This window comes from Phalacrocorax carbo, chromosome 9 (assembly GCF_963921805.1).
Source record: "Phalacrocorax carbo chromosome 9, bPhaCar2.1, whole genome shotgun sequence".
Taxonomy (NCBI): domain Eukaryota; kingdom Metazoa; phylum Chordata; class Aves; order Suliformes; family Phalacrocoracidae; genus Phalacrocorax; species Phalacrocorax carbo.
The window spans coordinates 35,479,419-35,497,637 of record NC_087521.1 but is presented as its reverse complement, the minus strand read 5'-3'; the positions used below and the strand labels follow the sequence as shown (position 1 = coordinate 35,497,637).

At 48.5% G+C, this 18,219-nt stretch overlaps 1 protein-coding gene across 4 annotated transcripts in view; it reads right to left on the bottom strand.

Moving 5' to 3' along the window:
* Positions 1-18,219, bottom strand: part of FERMT2 (FERM domain containing kindlin 2) — a 51,694-nt gene that overhangs the window by 17,581 nt on the left and 15,894 nt on the right. For all 4 annotated transcript variants that reach the window (XM_064461116.1, XM_064461117.1, XM_064461118.1 and 1 more), the window contains exons 2-3: positions 15,451-15,684; positions 3,323-3,457 (exon numbers count right to left, since the gene is read on the bottom strand). In XM_064461116.1, coding sequence (XP_064317186.1) covers positions 3,323-3,457; positions 15,451-15,684 — 369 coding nt within the window. The remainder of the gene's footprint in view (positions 1-3,322; positions 3,458-15,450; positions 15,685-18,219) is intronic.

Genomic DNA, 18,219 nt, shown 5'->3' with positions numbered 1-18,219 from the left:
GTGCCATTTGGTGCAAAACTGATCCTGAAGCACACATTACTCCCAGGCCTTTTAAAGCTTTACAGCTTGTACAGACTCAAAGCAGACAAAAAAAAAAAAAAACCCTTTTAAAATTACAAATTTGAAGGGAAGAAAGTGGACCCAGCTTGGTATCTCATACCCCAAAGTAGCTGAGAGCTAAATACTCCCTAATCATCTCACAGGAGCATTGATTTTTATGTTAAGAATATAAAACAAGGATTTTCAAAATAAGGGAGGTTCAACAACCTTATCCTAATGTCAATAATTCCACTGCGTAGGTACGTCAGGCAATTTGCACCATTTGCTGGGCAAAAATCTGCGCACCAGTACCGACAAGGACGAATAACTGGCTTTTTGGGTAAGAGTTGTGCCCTTTTTAAATCACGAGCCCGTTCAGAGCAGATTGGGTGCAGTTCGATGCACCCAAACTCCAGCTCCAAGAGCACTGATAAGGGTGCTGAAGGGGCGCGTGGCAGGGTTGAGATGCCAGAAGCAAGGTCTTCCGTGCCACCTCCTGCTGCTGCCCTGAGCCACCACCTCGGGCCACCCTCCAGCTCCTCACTCCAAACAATCCCTGCTCCCTGAATGCCCAAGAGATGACAGAAAGCTGAGCTAGACATCTGGAAAAAGTCTAAGCCTAAAACAGAAGAAAAACCTTTCCAAACACTCATTTTTTGCGATGGGTATCTCAAGGAGCAGTACGAATGGTTTGAGTCAGCAGCGTCATACCAGTGACAGATGACATCTTGGTTAGGAAATCAGATAATACAGAAATGCGATTCTACACTGCCTGATAGGATGGAAAATGTAAGCGAAAACTGGATGCTTTTAAAGCTCCTGCTAGTTTTACCAGCATCCCGGTCTGGATTAATGCTTTGACAGAAAGCCTGGGGACTGGTAAGAACTGTGGGAACCTGCCACCGAGACAGACCCAACAAACTGGGTGGGAGCAAAAACGCTGCAGAAATGATGAAGGGATGGAAGTATTGACCTTCAAGCTTCTCACTTGCAAGGAGAAGGCCGGGGCTGACTTGCCAGGTACTTGTACCGGGTAATTACACTTTAGCAGTTGGACTCGATGATCCTTATGGTCCCTTCCAACCTGAGATATCCTATGATTATAAAAGCAGCAGAAATGGGCTCTCCCCGTGGACCACTGTTACGCAGGAGCAGAGCAGTTCAACAAGAACCGGCAATAAACCACCATCACCATCCCTAAACCGCATCCCAAAAGATGCTCTTGCCTCCTTCCCATCTGCCCTCGCAGCGTGCCAGCCTCAACCTTCACGTGGCCCAAACAGACAGGGCTGAGCATTAACTGGACCAACAAAAGAAAATCCCACTTCTTGCCCCAAATTGGGCAGGTTTTCCCATGGACATCCCTCCATTCGTGTGCCTGCTCCATGGGAGCAAAGGTCCCCCTCGGACGCTCTCCTCATCACCTTCTCCAAACATCTGAAATATCTCAGAAGAAACTTCCCTTAAAAAATTTCCCCGAGGCAGGCAATGTCACGGAAAGTTCCAGCGGAATAGCTCTACCTTTGGCTACCTTATAAACAAGTGAATACAGGTCTTCTAATGGAAAGTGTTGGGCAACGCGAACTGTGGGTGTATCAACAGCTCTGCCTACAGCGATTTACATGGTTTTCGCTGCCAGGTACGGGGCGCCCGGTGACAAAACACGCCCGTCAAATCCACATGCACTGAAATAAACAGATCCTGAAATATGAGCTTGTTTTACAGAAGCACTCGGCACACAAACTAACGTCCGAACTACGCTAGAAACAGTTTATTCAGATTAAAAACATGACTCTTAACTAATGGGACTTAAACTTCACAGCCAGCTGCAGTAATTAAACCTGCAGCAAAAGCAAGTTCATTCACAAGGAAAGAAAAACCAGCATGCCATCTCAAAGTGACCTGCTGAAAGTCCAGTGAATAAATTCTAAAAATATTTTTTGCGTACATTTCCTCCAAAGCAAGCCAAGTTTTTCTTATTAATCTAATGGAGGTGCTCTCTGTGAACACTGTCTTTTGGAAAGGCTAATTATTGCTTTTCAAGATGAAAATTAAAATTGACTGGAGACTTGCCTGCTGCAGGGAAAACTCCCTGAGCCAGGAGTGGGAGAGAGACTAGCCCAGTATTTTTAAGTAATTGAGAGGAGAAAGAGCGAGATCAGAGCAAAAGGAGGATTATTTTTCCCGTGCTACAGCCCCGCGCTGACGGTTCCCTGCAGAGCCCGCGGTGCACATCACTTTGGCACGGCAGCTCCAAGGCATCATCGCCATTGCCCTGCGCACCCAAAACCTTTCCGCTTGCAAGCCCGGAGCCACCAGTGGCATTAACCACATTGCACGACCTTCACTTGTACTTCAGTTCATTTAAGACCAATTAACACAAGTTTACTGAATTCCCAGATTATTTCTTTAATTCAAGCTGCCCCGCTTCCCTCTCACCGCTGGATTTAAAACCAAGAGCTTTGGCAGCCAGACACGTCTCGCCCGGCCGGCAGCGAGCACCGCTGCGGCTCTCTCCGCAAGTCCATTTGGGCTAAAGTGCTCCCACTTGACCGACTTTATGGATTTTAGCTCCTGCCGTTTGCCTTCAAACACCAGACCTCCAGCAGCCGCGAGGCAGAGCCGAGAAAGCCTTCTGCTCGCAAACACCTCCCCCCATCAATTTGCTGCCTGTGGCAAGAGATGTTACTCCACCAGCGAAGTTATTCCGTTAGCAATTCTCTTACCGTTGCTGCTCTGGTTCTGTAAGCCAGACTGGCAAACTATCCCCCCAGCAATAAAAGAGGGTTTTTTTTAAGCATTACGATCTACAGCTACTCCCTTAATGTAAGGGAACACTAATGCAATTAATAAAATGCTGGTTTTGCTGGGCTATAAATAAGGAGTAGAACAGTGGTACGGCCTAAAACACACCTGGAATTTGACATTAGGAACAATTTTCCATTTAACTCCTTTCTTAATAGGGTAAGAAAACCTCTCAGTAACACGATCTGAGTGTTAAAGTGGTCACACTTGGTTTCTGTTTTATTTTATAAAGTCTGGTTTGTTCTGCTCCCCTTTATGCGTGACAGCTTCAGGCGTGCATCTGTGCGACCGCGAGCGAGTGCTGCAGCCCTGGGTGATCTGTGGAATTTATTTGGGGTCCGTTTCTTGCACAGACCTTAAGGAATTAGGTCAGACCGACACCACCATGCCATTTCCCCCTCCCCCATTTTATTATCTGCTTGCCTCCTGCTGACCCCTTCCCTGCAAGCCTGTCCTCACAAAGCAAGCCCCGGCTCACCAGACCCTGGCGTGATCAGTGGACCCGCCAGCTCGAAGGCGTCGTCTTCACATTGCTCATCCAGCTTCTTCTTTTTTTTCTTTGATGGATCTCTGGGTTTCCTCAAAAGGGAGAGTTCTTCTGGGTGCCTGATGTCTGGGGAGAAAACGGACCACATTTACAACAGCAGGATGGAAAAAAAAAAGGGGGGACAAAAAAGGATATTCTGCCATTAGGAATAACATCCAGCAACGTGCGATATCTCCCTCAGCTGATTTTCCTGCTTTGCAATGGTTAAAAATCAAGTTGAGAATGTTTTCCGTGCAAGCCTGCCAGAAACAAGCACCGCCCCTGGCTGGAGAGGTAACACGGCATTTGGGTAAAATGCAGAATTTCCCAGGCACAGCCATTCAAATGTAAATACGAGCACAGCTAGACCCTGCGACAGAGCCCGGTAGCATTCCCATCCATTATCTTAGATATAAATATAAATATAAACATATAAATTGTATATACTAATCAGCAGGTAAACCCCTATTTAGGCGCCTAGGTAACAGGCCAGGTACTCTCACTTCCATAGGAGCAATCCAGGAGTCAAGCCATTTATTTACATACCGGACTAGAAATTTTAGAGCCTATATTTAAGGCACCCACTTTTTAAAGAGATCTTGGCCAAAGCATTTCCTTTTCACAGCCAATCTCTAGCCTCTCCCATTTCCCTGCCCAGAACCGGCCTGAATAATTTTAAAACCATGTTATTTAAAATGAAGAGCATCACAGCATGTTAGTGTTTTAAGCCATGGGAGCTAATGAAAAAGAGAATTTTTAAGGCCTTTTCCCACTAAGGCAGTACTTTGGGTTCGCTGCAGTGGCTTCCAAGCGGGAAGAAGCCTTCTGGAAAAGCGGAGCCCACTGTCCGTCGTACCCCTGACACCACCGAGGGGCCGCAGGGGAGCCCGGAGCCCCTCGCCGGCGCTGCAGAAACCAACAGGGGAGAAAAAACGTCCATCTACTCTAAACTGTCCTCAGTCGATATGTGGGAACTGACCTGGAAAAGCATTCACTTGGGCACGAAGCCATCCTGTTGCAATGATGAAAGGCTGCAAAAAGGTTGGGGAGCTCTGAAGTACAGCTTGGATTGGAAAAAAGATTATGGGTCATGCTTGAGCCTGGAAGGAAGAGTTTTGGAGCTCTCCTCTGCAGCTGGTTGTCCATGTTCAAGCCCCTGTGTTGTTTCTACCTCTGTTTTTCCCACGTATCACCCAAAAATGCTCAGCTGCATGGAAGCTTTGCCTTCAGGATGCCCTAAGGAAAGCATCCCCCGGTCGCATCCCCGCTGCACATCGAAGCTGCAGCTGTAGCTGCAAGGGAGGCCAGGAGACAGAGGGGAGGGAGCTGGTTGCTGTATTTTCCCACCAAGAGGAATGCTGAACAAGACAATATGTCGTTATCCTAACGAGGAGAGGTTACAGGGTTCTCAGCTCACCCTGGTCCCCTGCGCAAGCGCCGCTGCCGTGCTGGCGGCACTGGGAGTTTGCTGTACGCTCCCAGCCACAAGGATATAATCAAGATAATTAAAACCTGGAATCTGGTCCCCAGCACGTGACCTGAGCGGGACACATCCCCACGGCAGATGTGTCTGCCCTGACTCACGCCTGCCTGTGCCGGCATCTCCCCTTACCGCAAATAAGCGGGGAAATGTCAGGCTGGAAGCGAGCGCTGCTCCCCCCTCGCCCCATCCAGGGACACACCGTGAGCCTGTCAACGAGAAGTGCTTTTCCACGTTTGTCAGGGGATGGTTGCCATTATAAACAGTACCCTCCAATGAATACTTTTGGGGTTTTTTTAATTCATTAAAGCACGGCTTCCCTGACAGGTCACATCCCTGGGCTCCGTCTCCCTGTTTGCAGACCCACGACGGGGCCGGCGCACGGGCTGTCCCCTCCTGGGGAGGATGCCGCGACAGCCTCCCTGCGATGCTATTTTTAAATAACGACCAGTGCTTTTCCCTTTTTTTCCTGCTGTTTAACTCACAGCCTGCGCACCATCACCACATGGGGGTTTTGCTTTTAGGTAACTTCCAGGGATGGATCCTGCCAGCCCCAGCGTTCCCGAATCCAGAGGTTGGGCACCTCTGGATTTAACCATCTCTCGTATCACGGGTCTCCCATCCCAAACCATCATCTGGCACAGCTTTAATTGAAGCTTTTATTTTATTTATATATTTTTATATATATGCATTTATACAATATTTATATATTATTTTATATATATAAGCTTTATTTAAGCTTTAACTCAACCCTGATTTATTATTACTACATACACATTACCAAGCTAAACTCCATCCCTGCACCTACTAACCAACAGTTAGCTTCACCGCACAACCTTTTGACCATTTCTAGCAATAAATACCTAGCGTATGAACCCAGACAGCTATTCTCATTCCCATTTATCACGGCCAGCTTACCTCATGAAGAAAAAATCTGCTGGGACAACGAGGGTCATGCGCAAGGGACAACACGCAGCACAGCCTAAAATGAGGAGTTCCCCTGGTATTTTGCTAGCAAGGTTTATACTCTGATGTTTATTTATGGTGTATTAGCAACTGATACAGCCTCTCCGCTGAAACCATTCAGAGAGGCCAAGAGAAGGGCTCCAGGCCAAGCTCGGCTCCTGAAAGCAATCTGTTGGAGACGGCCCAAAGCTTGACCATCTGATTTCAAAGCGACTTTTTATAGTTCCTCAGTTGTTCATGACGCTATCGTTGGATTACAAAGGATACGGGCAAGTTTTCGGCAGCTGCTTCAAAACGGCGCACGGCCGCGGGGCAGGGCAAAGGCGGCGGCATCCCAAGCGCGCTTCCCATCGATAAGCTACAAACTTCTCCCAAACAACGGTCCGCTGGACATACCATCACCTCCGAGACTTTACAAACCCACTGAAGCCAACTGAAGGTTGCAGGGGAGATTAACAATAAAGCCCACCATGCTGAAAAGCAGAGAGCAGAAGAGCAGCAAGAGAGTGGCGTTGGTTTCATTTCCTACCCCAGAATTAGAGAAAAAGTGAGAAGCAACGCTGTACATTCTCTGGCTGCGCATTTCAACCTTTCAGTAAGATGCTGGTGTAAAATTGTTTGCTGCTGCTTATGATTAATAAATGTAAAAAGGCTCTTAAAGCCTGTTTTGAACAGAGCCGAGCTTGGCAAACAGGGTGTTTAGTTACTGCAGCCAAAGCAGCGCCTCTCCCAGGGTGTAAGGGCTTGCTGTTAATTGGAAACTGGGATGAGGAACCGCTCCAGAGCCCAGCCTGTCTTCTGGCCATAACAGCAAGAGAAAAATCCTTAAAGTATCCAAGCGGTGCAAAAAACTTCGTCCTTTATATAGGTTTGGGCTTTTTACTAAGTCCCACTGCACCTGGAGGAGCCCATTTGCTGGAGTTCACCTGCGGTAAAATATCTACCTGGGGTTTGACTTCAGCCCCAAATTCCCACACGAAACCCTCCGTTAATCATTTCATCCACATTTTCCAACTGAAGCCAAACTGCTGCTGCCAAAGGTCACTTGGAAGGAAAAAGGGTCAGTGAAATGCGGGTGGACCAGGAGAAGTGACCTTCTGAGCAAGGCTAATGTGTTGACTCTTCAATTGCTGCATTAGTGGGGACTGTGTTTGCTTTAAAAGAGGCTCCTTGTCTGTACACACAAGACAGATGGCACTGGCAACGTCTACTACAATTTACTGTAAACGATCCTTTTAGCATTTTATTTCTAGTTGTTGTGTAAGTGCATGAAAACCCAGCTATGCAGCCTCTTACCAAGCATCCCCGGCGTTGCTGGTGGCAGCTGCTCCGTACGAAGGGGAGAGCAACAACCAAAATCTGGTCCAAAACCATTTTTCAGCTGAATCCAACCAGGAACCATTTGTATTTTCATGTCTCCTCCAGCCCATGCTGGACCAGCTGCAGCCATAGTTGCTTCGTCAAACTTAGGAGATTTGTTGCCCAGAGAGGTGGTCGATGCCCCATCCCTGGAAACATCCACGGCCAGGTTGGGCAGGGCTCTGAGCAACCTGATGTAGTTGAAGATGTCCCTGCTCATGGCAGGGGGTTGGACTAGATGGCCTCTAAAGGTCCCTTCCAACCCAAACCATTCCATGATTCTATCAAGTGAGGGAAATGCCCTTTGGCGAGAGGAGCACACATATGCATTTCATAGGTGCATTTAAAAAATGTGGCTGGGAAGGCGGCCTTCAAACTCCAAGAGAAATTTTTCCAACTGTTGGGTGAAGCCATTTTACTCCCTACAGCATCTTCTTTTCCATCTGCCTGCAAGAGCCTACTTGTGCCTGTGCTCTGTCCTGCTGAAGACAAATCCATGGCCTTTTTTTCCCCGTGCAATCCCTCATTTCTCATCCAGCCCCCGCACAGCTCACCCAGCCCAGCTGTGCCTGTTTATCTCCAAGCAGAGACAAACAGCAGAGCTGGGATGAAACCTTCTTCTTCACAGGGCAGCACACCGACTGCACCCAGAAAACTGGCTTTCAAGAAAAATATCCACCTTGCAGGGTGTAAAATTCACAATTTATGTTCTTCTGCATTGAGTCCACCACATAAGTCTTGCAGCTGCTGCATCTTTAACCACCAAGGTGTATTGTGGTGGAAAAGCAGTTATGGTCAGAGACGGGACCAAAATCCACATGTCTCGGAGTGGAAGAAGGGGGTGATTTTGCTGCTTTGTCCCCATCCGAGATGCAGGGTCCCCAGACCCCACCAAGCAGCATGCCAAGGGGTCGGGGGACACGCCGTGATGATTTCGGTGCTCCGAGGGATGGGCTCTCGCTCCCACGAGGAATCAGATTTGTGGTTTTCTTGCATCACCTACATACGTAACACAGCACCATCGACTGGAAGCGCTGTCTCAGTATGTACAGAATTCTCCAAAATTTAAAATGATGGGAAACCACACTAGCTTCAATATTCAGTTTTTATATATAAGAAGTATTAATTCTCCAAAGAAGCTCTTAGCATCCATTTTTCCACCCGATTTCTGGCTCCCCTAAAAGGCCAGCGAGCTGGTTTGCCTGGTTAGCTCTTGAAGCATAAAAACTCTGTAATTTTACTTGTAGCACAGACGCATTTATGGGAAATCCTCTCTTTAGTGCTGATCCAGTTACCCTCCATTAGGAAATGTGTTTTGAAGTGGGATATTTCTGCACTGGATCACTGCTGTCTCGAAGCAATGACTCATAAAAATTACAGCCTTTGTGCATCAACTTGACGATTCTTAGAAAAATGAGACCTCAAACCCTGCTTCTCTCCCATTTCAGAGTTTAAAAAAACCCGAAAAGTATTTTCCTTCGGAATGATGGATCGTGTTTCATGGTGTAAGTTTACAGAATTAAGTATCCAACTTATCTTCAACATAAATTCACTAGAGGTAATGTTTTGCAAAACAGACCAGAGGCAAAAAACCCTCATGTCTATAACTTTTGAAGTGCCTGGAGATAAGGCCGTGTCTGTACAGGACACTGGGCAGTGTCCGATAGCGGAGCATGTCCTCACCCCCTCAGCACAGTTTACTACACTACACCTACATTCAGAACATTTTATTATGGGTTCTTCAGCTGCCTGGTTGCTTAAATATTTATTTGGGTAAAAGCCAAGCTCTCCACTTGCTGCCCCAGGCCATGCAGCTACATCAGGACACCCCGCAAAGCCTCCTGAGATGCCCAGTGAGTGCCACGGATGCAGACCGAACTGGGGCTGACCCCCGCCGGGGCTTTGCCAGAGTTTTACCAAATTCAGCATGGAAAACCCAAGTGTCTATTGACTTACTGACTTGCTGCCGGAGCAATGATCTGCAAAACCACCCGAAAAACGAGGCCAGTGGGGTTTGCAGCAGAGCAACCGCAGCTCTCAAACGCCATCTGCGTGTGCGGTACCCAGAGCTGAAATCGGGCACCATCGGCCGGGAGGGACCCAGGAGGAGGAGGAGGAGGCAGCAGCCAGTGGTGATGGAGCCAAGCGTTATTGCGAGGCTAATAAAAAGGACTGTCGGAGAGACAGAGTCAACAAATGCTGAATGTTTGGATGGTTTTTTCCACAAGTGAGATGAAATCGCCAGACTCCAGTTATCTGGCTGCCTCTCAGAGCACAGAGCCTTGTCCCTGAAGCATCTGAACTGCAGCTAAAGTAAAATTAAACTCAATTAAACTGAGCATCACAAACAAGAGAAAAAATCCACTTACACCCTCTCCATCGGACCATAAAGAACAATCAGAATAAACTTAAGGAAGGCGGTGGCATTGGGTTTGCCAGCATCTCCTAATGTCTTCAGGATGCAAGTCTATTTAAAGGGTCTCTGTCAACAGCAGAGTAAGGACGAAAAAATTCACTGACTCACGCGGTGACATAGAACCTGATGCTACTCAACAGGCAGACCAGGGACTGGGGTGGGGAGCAGGCAGAAAGGGGAATATTTTTTTCCGTTTCAGTCACTTTGCAATTAAATCTCGTTATTTCCCTTACAGTCCAGTTTCTGGTGCTCGTCTGGATCCTACACAACAGCTGCAGCTGAATATAGGCAAGCAATAAAAGAGGAAAATAGCGAAATGAAGAAGTTGGCAGCAGTATGCTTGGGCCTCGCAATTTAAAAAGCTGAGCACATTGCAATTTGGCCGACTCTCTAAATGGTAAGATTTCCTTCCACACCCATCCCCTAGACATATTTAGAAATAGCTGCGCTACTGCCAAACCCCTCTGCTTGTGGCAGCAAAAGGCAGCAAACCCCTCCTCAGCACCGCACCGGGTCTGTCTCCGTGCCGGCACGCGAACGCCGTCTCCAAGCATCTTCACGGTGCTACTGAGCATCCGGAGACTGTATCAGGAGATGCTGGTGTCACCCCCCAAACCTCCCCCAGAGGCTCACACGCATCCACCAGCGCTCCGTTTCAGCCCTGCTATTTTAGGAAAACCACTACTTTATTTTCCGGTGGGGCGTGAAGGAAGAAATAATGGTTTAAAGAGGTTTGCAATGGGGAATTGCAACGGTGAGGAGTAACGCCACACAGTTTTACCTCCTAGAAAGCAACTGCGCCGGGGCTGTGTCTCTGCATGCTAACGGGCATGGGCAGAGGCCTGGGAACGCTGCGCATCTCCGAGTACCAAAGGGTTTCAGTTTTGCAACAAAAAAAAGAAACAAACCCAAACCCCAGAAGCTTTTTATAGAAGTTTTTTTGGCAGCTGAGGGCGTGGAAATATTACAAATACTTCAGAAGTCAGAGGACGTTCTGTACTGGAGTGGAGACCATTTATAAAGAAAAAAAAAAGGTAGGGTCATATTCGGTGTCTAGACTGCTGGACAGGGTTGCCTTGCTCGGGCTGGGCTTGCATCACGCCGCTCCCAAATGCCACCGTCACCTCGTCTCGGGTTGCATTCAGTGGCTGGAGGCTGAAGCAAGGAAGACTGGCTATCGCCTTCCCATCAGTCACGCAGCCTCAGGCACCTTGTTTTTTTGAGGCAGGGAGAGATGAGGGGAAGCAGCCCATCACCCTCATGGGACTTTCCGCATCCCATCCCTCCTCCCCCGGCCCCGCAAGCTCCCCAGGATGGGACCACCCTTACCCTATGGAAGAGGGGTCCCAATTTCCCTGCGTCCCTTGGCCCCGGGGAGCTGGGGACCAGAGCAAGATGGGATGCGGGCACAGAAACTGCCGCTGCTCGACACAGGATGCTCCGCAGACTTCATTTTCCAAAACAGGTGATTAATTCACACAAAGATCGTTGAGGATTACGAGGCAGGAGGTGGGTGTGATGCCCTACCAGCCTCTGGGGAAAAAGAAGAAAAAAGACCTGAAGGGAATTTCTTCATCTTGCAGAGCCTCTGGGTGGGTAAGGGAGGGAGTAGTCATGAATTCTGGAGTGCTTCCTCCCAGAGTTGCCTCCTCCCAGCTCGGGCACCACATCCTCCTCCTGGTGCTCCCAGCTCCCGCCAGCAACAATCTCTGCTCCTCTGCTCAGGCTGGAGCGCAGCGTAGGCCCCAAATCTTCACAGAAGAAGAGGAGAAGGATGCAAGCTTTTAGCCCACCACAGCATCTCCCCTCGCCCTGCGGCTCTGCGACGTACGCTGCTTCCCCCCAAGAAGCAGCATCGCCGGGGCAGGAAATGCCGAGGCATGGGAAAAAAACCTTCACACTTGCATCTCGCTGTTTGCTTTTCCTCTCCCACGTGCCCACACAGCAGCAGCGGATCCTGCCTGGAGTCCCTTACTGATCCCAGGACACATGGAAAAAAAATACAGGCAGCAGCAGGAGAAAGAGAATGCTGTAAAGAAGCAGCTTAAGGGCATGAGCAGATGCAAGGCGTCCGCCGTCCTGGAATCAAATGAAGCCATTGTGGAGGAAAAGAGGATGGATTTTTCCGCTCGTAGGATGATGGGTTAGCCGGAGCTCTGCAATGCAGCCCCATCTTCCATTTCTCCAAACCCCACTTTCCCATGAGGATATCCCCACCCACACCGATGAAGTGGTGTTTGCAGTCACATCAAACTGCGCTTGTGTATTTGATGGGCTGTCTGCTGGGCAGAAGTACCTCCCCAGTGGGACGACGAGAGGAGAGGGCTACATGGGAGCCCGGTGGGCAGCACCCCATCCCAACCTCTGTGCTCAGGCAGGCAGGGCAAACCCCTGCCGCTCCAAAAGGGGAAAAAAAAAAAAGGGTGAAGTTTTACTTTCTCTTTCTCTGGTCTTTAATTGCAGGTCAAAGCTGGCCCTTCAGGCCGGCGCCGCCTGCCAGCAGCTGCTCCTGGGCAGGCTTCCAGGCTACCCTTCGGGTGAGGGCTGCCCATTCCACCCACTGCCCTGCTCCTCTCCTGCCCACCCCGGCCGCAGGCAGGGGCAATCCGTGCCGGTAACCATCCCGACCGATTGCTGTGGGATTCGAGGGGCTGCAATCCCGCAACTAGGAATGAGATCTAGGAATGAGACTGGGTTTTTTTCCAGCTTCGCACGACCTCCAAGAAAGCTAGGGATGTGCGAGCGGCTCCAGCATCTTCCCACAGGCACCTCCGGGCTGTCCCCGGGGAGCTGCAGCCCGGCCGGCGGCGGGAGCTTTGCAGTAACTTTACTCTGCACAAGAACAGAGACTATTTTTCTTTAAAGAGCAACCACATACTGCAACGGTGACACCTCTGGGTACAATTTAAAGGGAATGTAAGAGAAGGCACAACCCTAAATGATTCACCCAAGTGTGTTTCTGCCTGCATATAGAGGATTTCATAAATGCAACCAGCTAGAGTCCGGGCGACATGAGGAATTACTTAAATTATGAATCATGCCATATGCTAAAATTACTGAAGTGTGCAATTAAACACTCTGGAGGCAAAGAGAGCAAACAGTTGTAGTCAAAACATGAGCAACTCACAAGCACAGTTCTGTCGGCTGGCCATCGGTCCGGGCCACGCTGGACCCTAACTTTAGAAATCAAGGGATTTGCAGCAACAAGAATTATGCTGTTAGAGCAGGGACTACTTCTTCCCCCTTCTACCTTGAAATATCTACTTAGTTTTCCCGGGGAGACAATCAGCGTGATTAATACGGGGTATGGGTGCTCTCTGCAGCCAGCCTGTGCAGAGATGCTGCAGAGGGCAGGAAAAGGTAATGGAGCAAAATGGGGCAGCATAAACACTAACCTGGGGAGGTGGGGGGGAAGAAGGGTTGGGAAAGTGTTATAGCATGGCCTGCAAGACCCCAGGAGAGGGTTGTGTTGGAGCAAAAGGAAAATACAACCTCCCCAGGGAGCTGGGATGACCCCATCACCCTACAGCCCCTCTAAATTTTGGCAAGCCATGGTGGGCACCGAGGTGTGGGCAGATATCCCCCCACACCTTCCAGGAATGAAACACCCTGTACAAATTCAGCGCGACACCCCCGGGATGATTTTGCGCGCCAGAGAGCAGCAGTCCCTCTCACCCGGCAAGCGCGTGACTTCCCGGACGAGATTAGCTCCTGCCTCCGTCAGTGCTCGGGTCCGGGACCCTGCACTTGAGGACGTGTCTGACCCACGGCACAGCACCAAGGTCACACAGAGAGGAAAAAAGGGCAGGTGGTGACCGGGATTTGCGCGGAGTGGTTTGGTGTTTGCCCCAAGTAGCTCTTGGTTCCATATATTAAAAGAAACAAAATATATATATATAAATATGTATATCTTGCCACTGGGAAGCTCTTCCCTGGACCGCAGGGGTATTTGGACATAGCTGTATTTGGACACCTATTATATATAAATCTATATAGATTTATAGATATAGATTTCCAAACAGGTTTCCAAATACATCTATTATAGCTATATAATACAGGTGCCCAAATACACCTACCATATCTCTATCATATAGATGCCCAAATACGTCTGTGGTCCAGGGAAGAGCTTCCCAGCCCCTCCAGCTCCAGCATCGCCAGCTCCCTGCATCCCAATCCCCTTCCCTCCAGCCGATGTCGAGCCGATGCGGCCGCCTTCCCCGTAGCTCTGCGGAACATCTGGCTCCCAGTAAACACAAAGACAAGGGCTAAACAAGATTTAATTGCTGTATTCAGCCACGTAGTTTCTGTCCACCCACAAACAGCTTGGGCTGGTAAGAATCACTAAAAGAGTGAAGTTTCCAGCAAAGAACCTGCTTTCCCCCAAATTGGGAACATTTATTCCAGCACGTTGGATGCCATGGAAGGGAAGTCGACAGATGTGTCCCCCCTGCCTGCTTCAGAGAGCTCCTACCACAGCTGGGCTGCAGCTACCCGAGTGGCTTTTTCCCCTTCCACATCTTTAAATATTAGCATTATTCTGCCACTTTGTTCATAAATACTCTGAGAGCCCTGGAGTTGAATAAATAGCTGCTTCAGGCCCATGTAAGGTCCTGACTGCTCTGCGGTGTCAGTGAAAGATCTCTTGTTCTGTGATTAACTGTATCAGAATTTCCTGACGTGACTCACTGCTAGAAAGATTCATCAGCAACAGAGTGGGCGCCTGTGACCTCTCTGTCTAGCACGGCGTTAAAAATGGCAATGGGAGACAGGGGGGAAGCAAAATCGGCTGGGAAATAATGCTGGCTAAGCCTTTTCTATTCTAAGGAGAAATTGCCCAATATTTATATTAAAAAAAAAAAAAAAGAAACAGGAAAGAAATAGCAAAGATTCATAATCAGCTATATATACCGGCCTAACCACAGATGCGCCAGAGGCCACGCCATAGCTCCGCACGTACGGCTGAGCTCTTCCTGCCTCACGAAGTAACTGGGTCAGCCAAGAGTAACCTTAGCTGCTTTTTGAGAGCAGAAATAGATTTACTACGGCCGAGGTCGGGTTGCAGGCTCCTTTCGGAGGGGAGCAAGCGGGAAGGACACTGGTACAGAGCCCACACCAAGCACTTGAGTTCTTGGAGCAGCGTAACCATCTCCTAGGATTTTTTTTTCGAGGGGAGAAGGAAGCGCCAGCTTCTGGGATAAGAAATTTGTGAAGATGGGTAAAAAGTAATGCACAAAAGCAGCAGCCCAGAACAAGCCCTGTGTACCTGGTAGGAAACGATCCACCCTTTCTTCTGGGGCTTCTCAACAAGGGAAAGGAGCGTGAGGAGGAGTTGGGGAGGAGAGTGGGAGACTCAGTTCCTTCCCTCCACCAGACAGTTTTACAGTGAAGCATCATCACTTAATCTCTAATATGATTTTCCACTGGAAAAGAACCCACGGAGCTGGCAGGTTTCCTATTTCAGGGTTTGTTTTTCATCTAGCACATAAATTTACAGGGGAAAAAAAAAAACCTACGACACAACACCAGCAGCTTTGCCTCGCCTAAGACAAAGCTGAGAACAGCCTTGCTACGACACAGAATTCATCATAAAACCGCATATTTCTTCTTACGTTTGCTGTATAATCGGTCCCGTTATTTAAGTATTTACACATAAAAGCTTAGATTTGCAAGGGAAAAATAGCGGATAACCAGGCTGCTTGATGGCCAGGTGACCGCTGGGTGTTTGAAGCTGGAAAATAACTTTCATTTAATAAGTTTATGAGATGAGCACACATGCCGAAGGACAGGCAGGAGCCAAACCAAATGACGACCTCCCCACCGGCGGCTGGAAACTGGCAGCTTTCGGCACTCGTTACTTACTGAATGTTTTGCAGATGTCAGAAACTGCCTTGAAGACCCTGTCCGAGAAGTTGACTTTCACCTTGACGTACTTCATGTTGGGCAGCTGAAGGCGAAGCAGCTTGTGCTGAGGTGTGAACTGGAGCTTGGCATCAGCCTGTATCCCATATTTGTCCAACGTCCAGTGCGTTTTAAGGAGCCAAGTTTTCTTCTTTTCCCACCACAGCGCATGATCCGACCAGTCTTTCTTGACATCTAGAACAAAGAAACCATTTTACCAGTTAAAACTGGGACCAGAATTAGCCTTCAAAAGACAAAAGCAAAAGTTTAAATGCGTTTAACCAAGAAGCAACTATCGATCCAAAAACGCCGGCAGCCCTTTTCAGATACAAATAATTGCTTGTACTCAATAGTATTTAGAAGCCACCTTGGAGATAAAAGTAGGAAAGAACCCAAGAGGAATAAGGGTGAGACACAACGTGTCCATAGATCACTCAGCCCAGCAGCAAGGAGGGTGGAGCACAAAGCCAAAGGGCTGATGATCGACCTGACACATCCCGGGAGGGATCCTGCACAGCTTTTTAGGTTAACTATCAATTCTTGCGTTCCCCCATCCCCACCACGCGGGACACTCGCGCCACCCGAAGGTGAGGCCAGCCACCCGGGGGCACACAGAAAGCAGAACTAAGAGGTCTGCAAGATAAATTCAGCACGGTGCCTTCTCCAGGTCTTTCAGTTTCTACAAACAACACTAAAAAATTCCCAAATGAAACTAAAAGTTACTTCCCAAAGGAACAACAGTGCAAAACCCAACAGCCACGTCTCCCTCCAGCAGGGATGTAACCACGGGTTATTTGAAGGTCACATCCAAGCTGGAAAGCATTTGGGGAACCAAGGCATGGTGATAACTCCAAAAGACAGCCACTGTGCAATATTTTCCCCAACACCTGGGATGTTTTTCCCCGAACACCTGCTCTGCTCTCCCCAGAGACCCCTGCCATTCCTGCAGAGCATCTTCCAGTTCAACAACCACCTACCAGCGTTAAGGGTACAATGTCCCCCCCAACACGCAGGAGAAAGGGTAGATGGGGAGGGGATTATCCAGGGGCTGCAGCTGCATTTCACAAAGCTCTGATTAGCTTAAACCCTCTATCTCCAAAAATACCGACCGGGGGGTGTGTCAGCATCGATGGCGACAGCAGTGCGGACAGCCACAGCTCTCGTTTCAAAGGAAAAACCAAATGTTTCCGCAGGATGTCATCTGGGCAAGCACACGAGAACCTCAAGAGGCTGTAGGACAAGCTACAGGGACACTTCTGCACTCGATATTGCAAATGATAGTGTTACCAGTAAGTTTGGACTTTGCATGAGGATTGTTTTAATTTTCATAATAAAAAAAAAGAAATTTGAAAGCAAGGCACTTTCCAGGTTAAGGCACTGGCAATAAAATAATTCCGTTTTCAGCTCCAGAACCTTCTCAGATCCCAGATTCCCAACATGAAACGTCAGTTTAACCCAAATTAAACCTGCCAACTGATGTTTATTGCAACAGCTCCTTCCTCCATCCTTCGGCACCGATGCATGGCCAGGCACCAGCCCGAAAACCTGGGGCAAACCCAGCCACGTCCCAGGCTGAAGGTACCAGGGAACACACTCCAGGACAGACATCGTGAAGACTATCCACAGAAGCCACGGCTGAATTTAATCAGGATGAGAACAGCGTGACAAACGGACTTTTTCTGCCCCTATCTGAAAACAGGATCTCAATCTCAGGGTTACTGAGAAAAGCCAGCACAAAAAAGCTTTTTTTTTCCCCTTGAACTCCTGGTATAATGGCATAATCATGCAGCCAGAAAGTGGAAATGTTCAGCGAGACTTTTCAACAGCTTTGTACAACCAAATTAAACAAAACCAAATATAGAAAAGCATGCAAACTTGCACAAGCCTTGGCTACTCTTGGAAAAATCTGAGAAATCATTACAATGGACTTTGGTAATGAAGTCCAACTTCTGCCCTACTGAAAGCTGAACACATTGGCACTGGGAGTCTGGGGAGGAAAAAAAACTAAAGGCATTTTGAATCACTAACATTTATGCCTAACAGAGGGGATTTGGGTTTACGCTGCAGATTAACCTTTCAGGCCATGGCACAAATATGCACAGCATCGTCTTTCGGCCTGAGAGCAATTAACACTTTGAATTAACAGTGAGATGTGGGCTATGGCCAGAAAGGTAAAGGTCTGTGGCTGCCCCACAGGGTAGTTATATATAAAAGAGCTTGGCAAATGTTTAGCAGCTGACTTGTGGGGTTGAGTTTAACATGTGGAGAAGAAATCTTCCATGCTTTGCAAGGCACTGGTGTGACCCAGGGCTCGGAGCAATCCTTGCACACCAGGGAATGCCAACCGCCTGGTTAAATCTGATCAAAGGTTTATAAATCTTCATCAGGGTCCCAATTCACGAGTTACTGACTCGTCGGGGTTACAGCTTTACGACAAGGCTTATTATTTCAGCTCAGTCTTTTCCCATTTACTCCTGTCAGTCACAGGACTGGGCCCTTTGTATTTACAGAAAGCAAGCCGAGAGCCCGGGGTAAGTCTCCAAATGCTGCAAACTTATTTAGAGATCCCAGGCCTTGAGTTCAAAAGGTTACTACAGGTCCAAAGCCACACTGCAAATCTCAGCAGAGGTGTTTGCAGATCCAGAAGCTCCTCTGAGCTGCTAAACACTACTTGTGCATCCATGAGCTGAGCTGCTCTTTCCAGCCATGAAGTGTACCAGCCTTACAGCA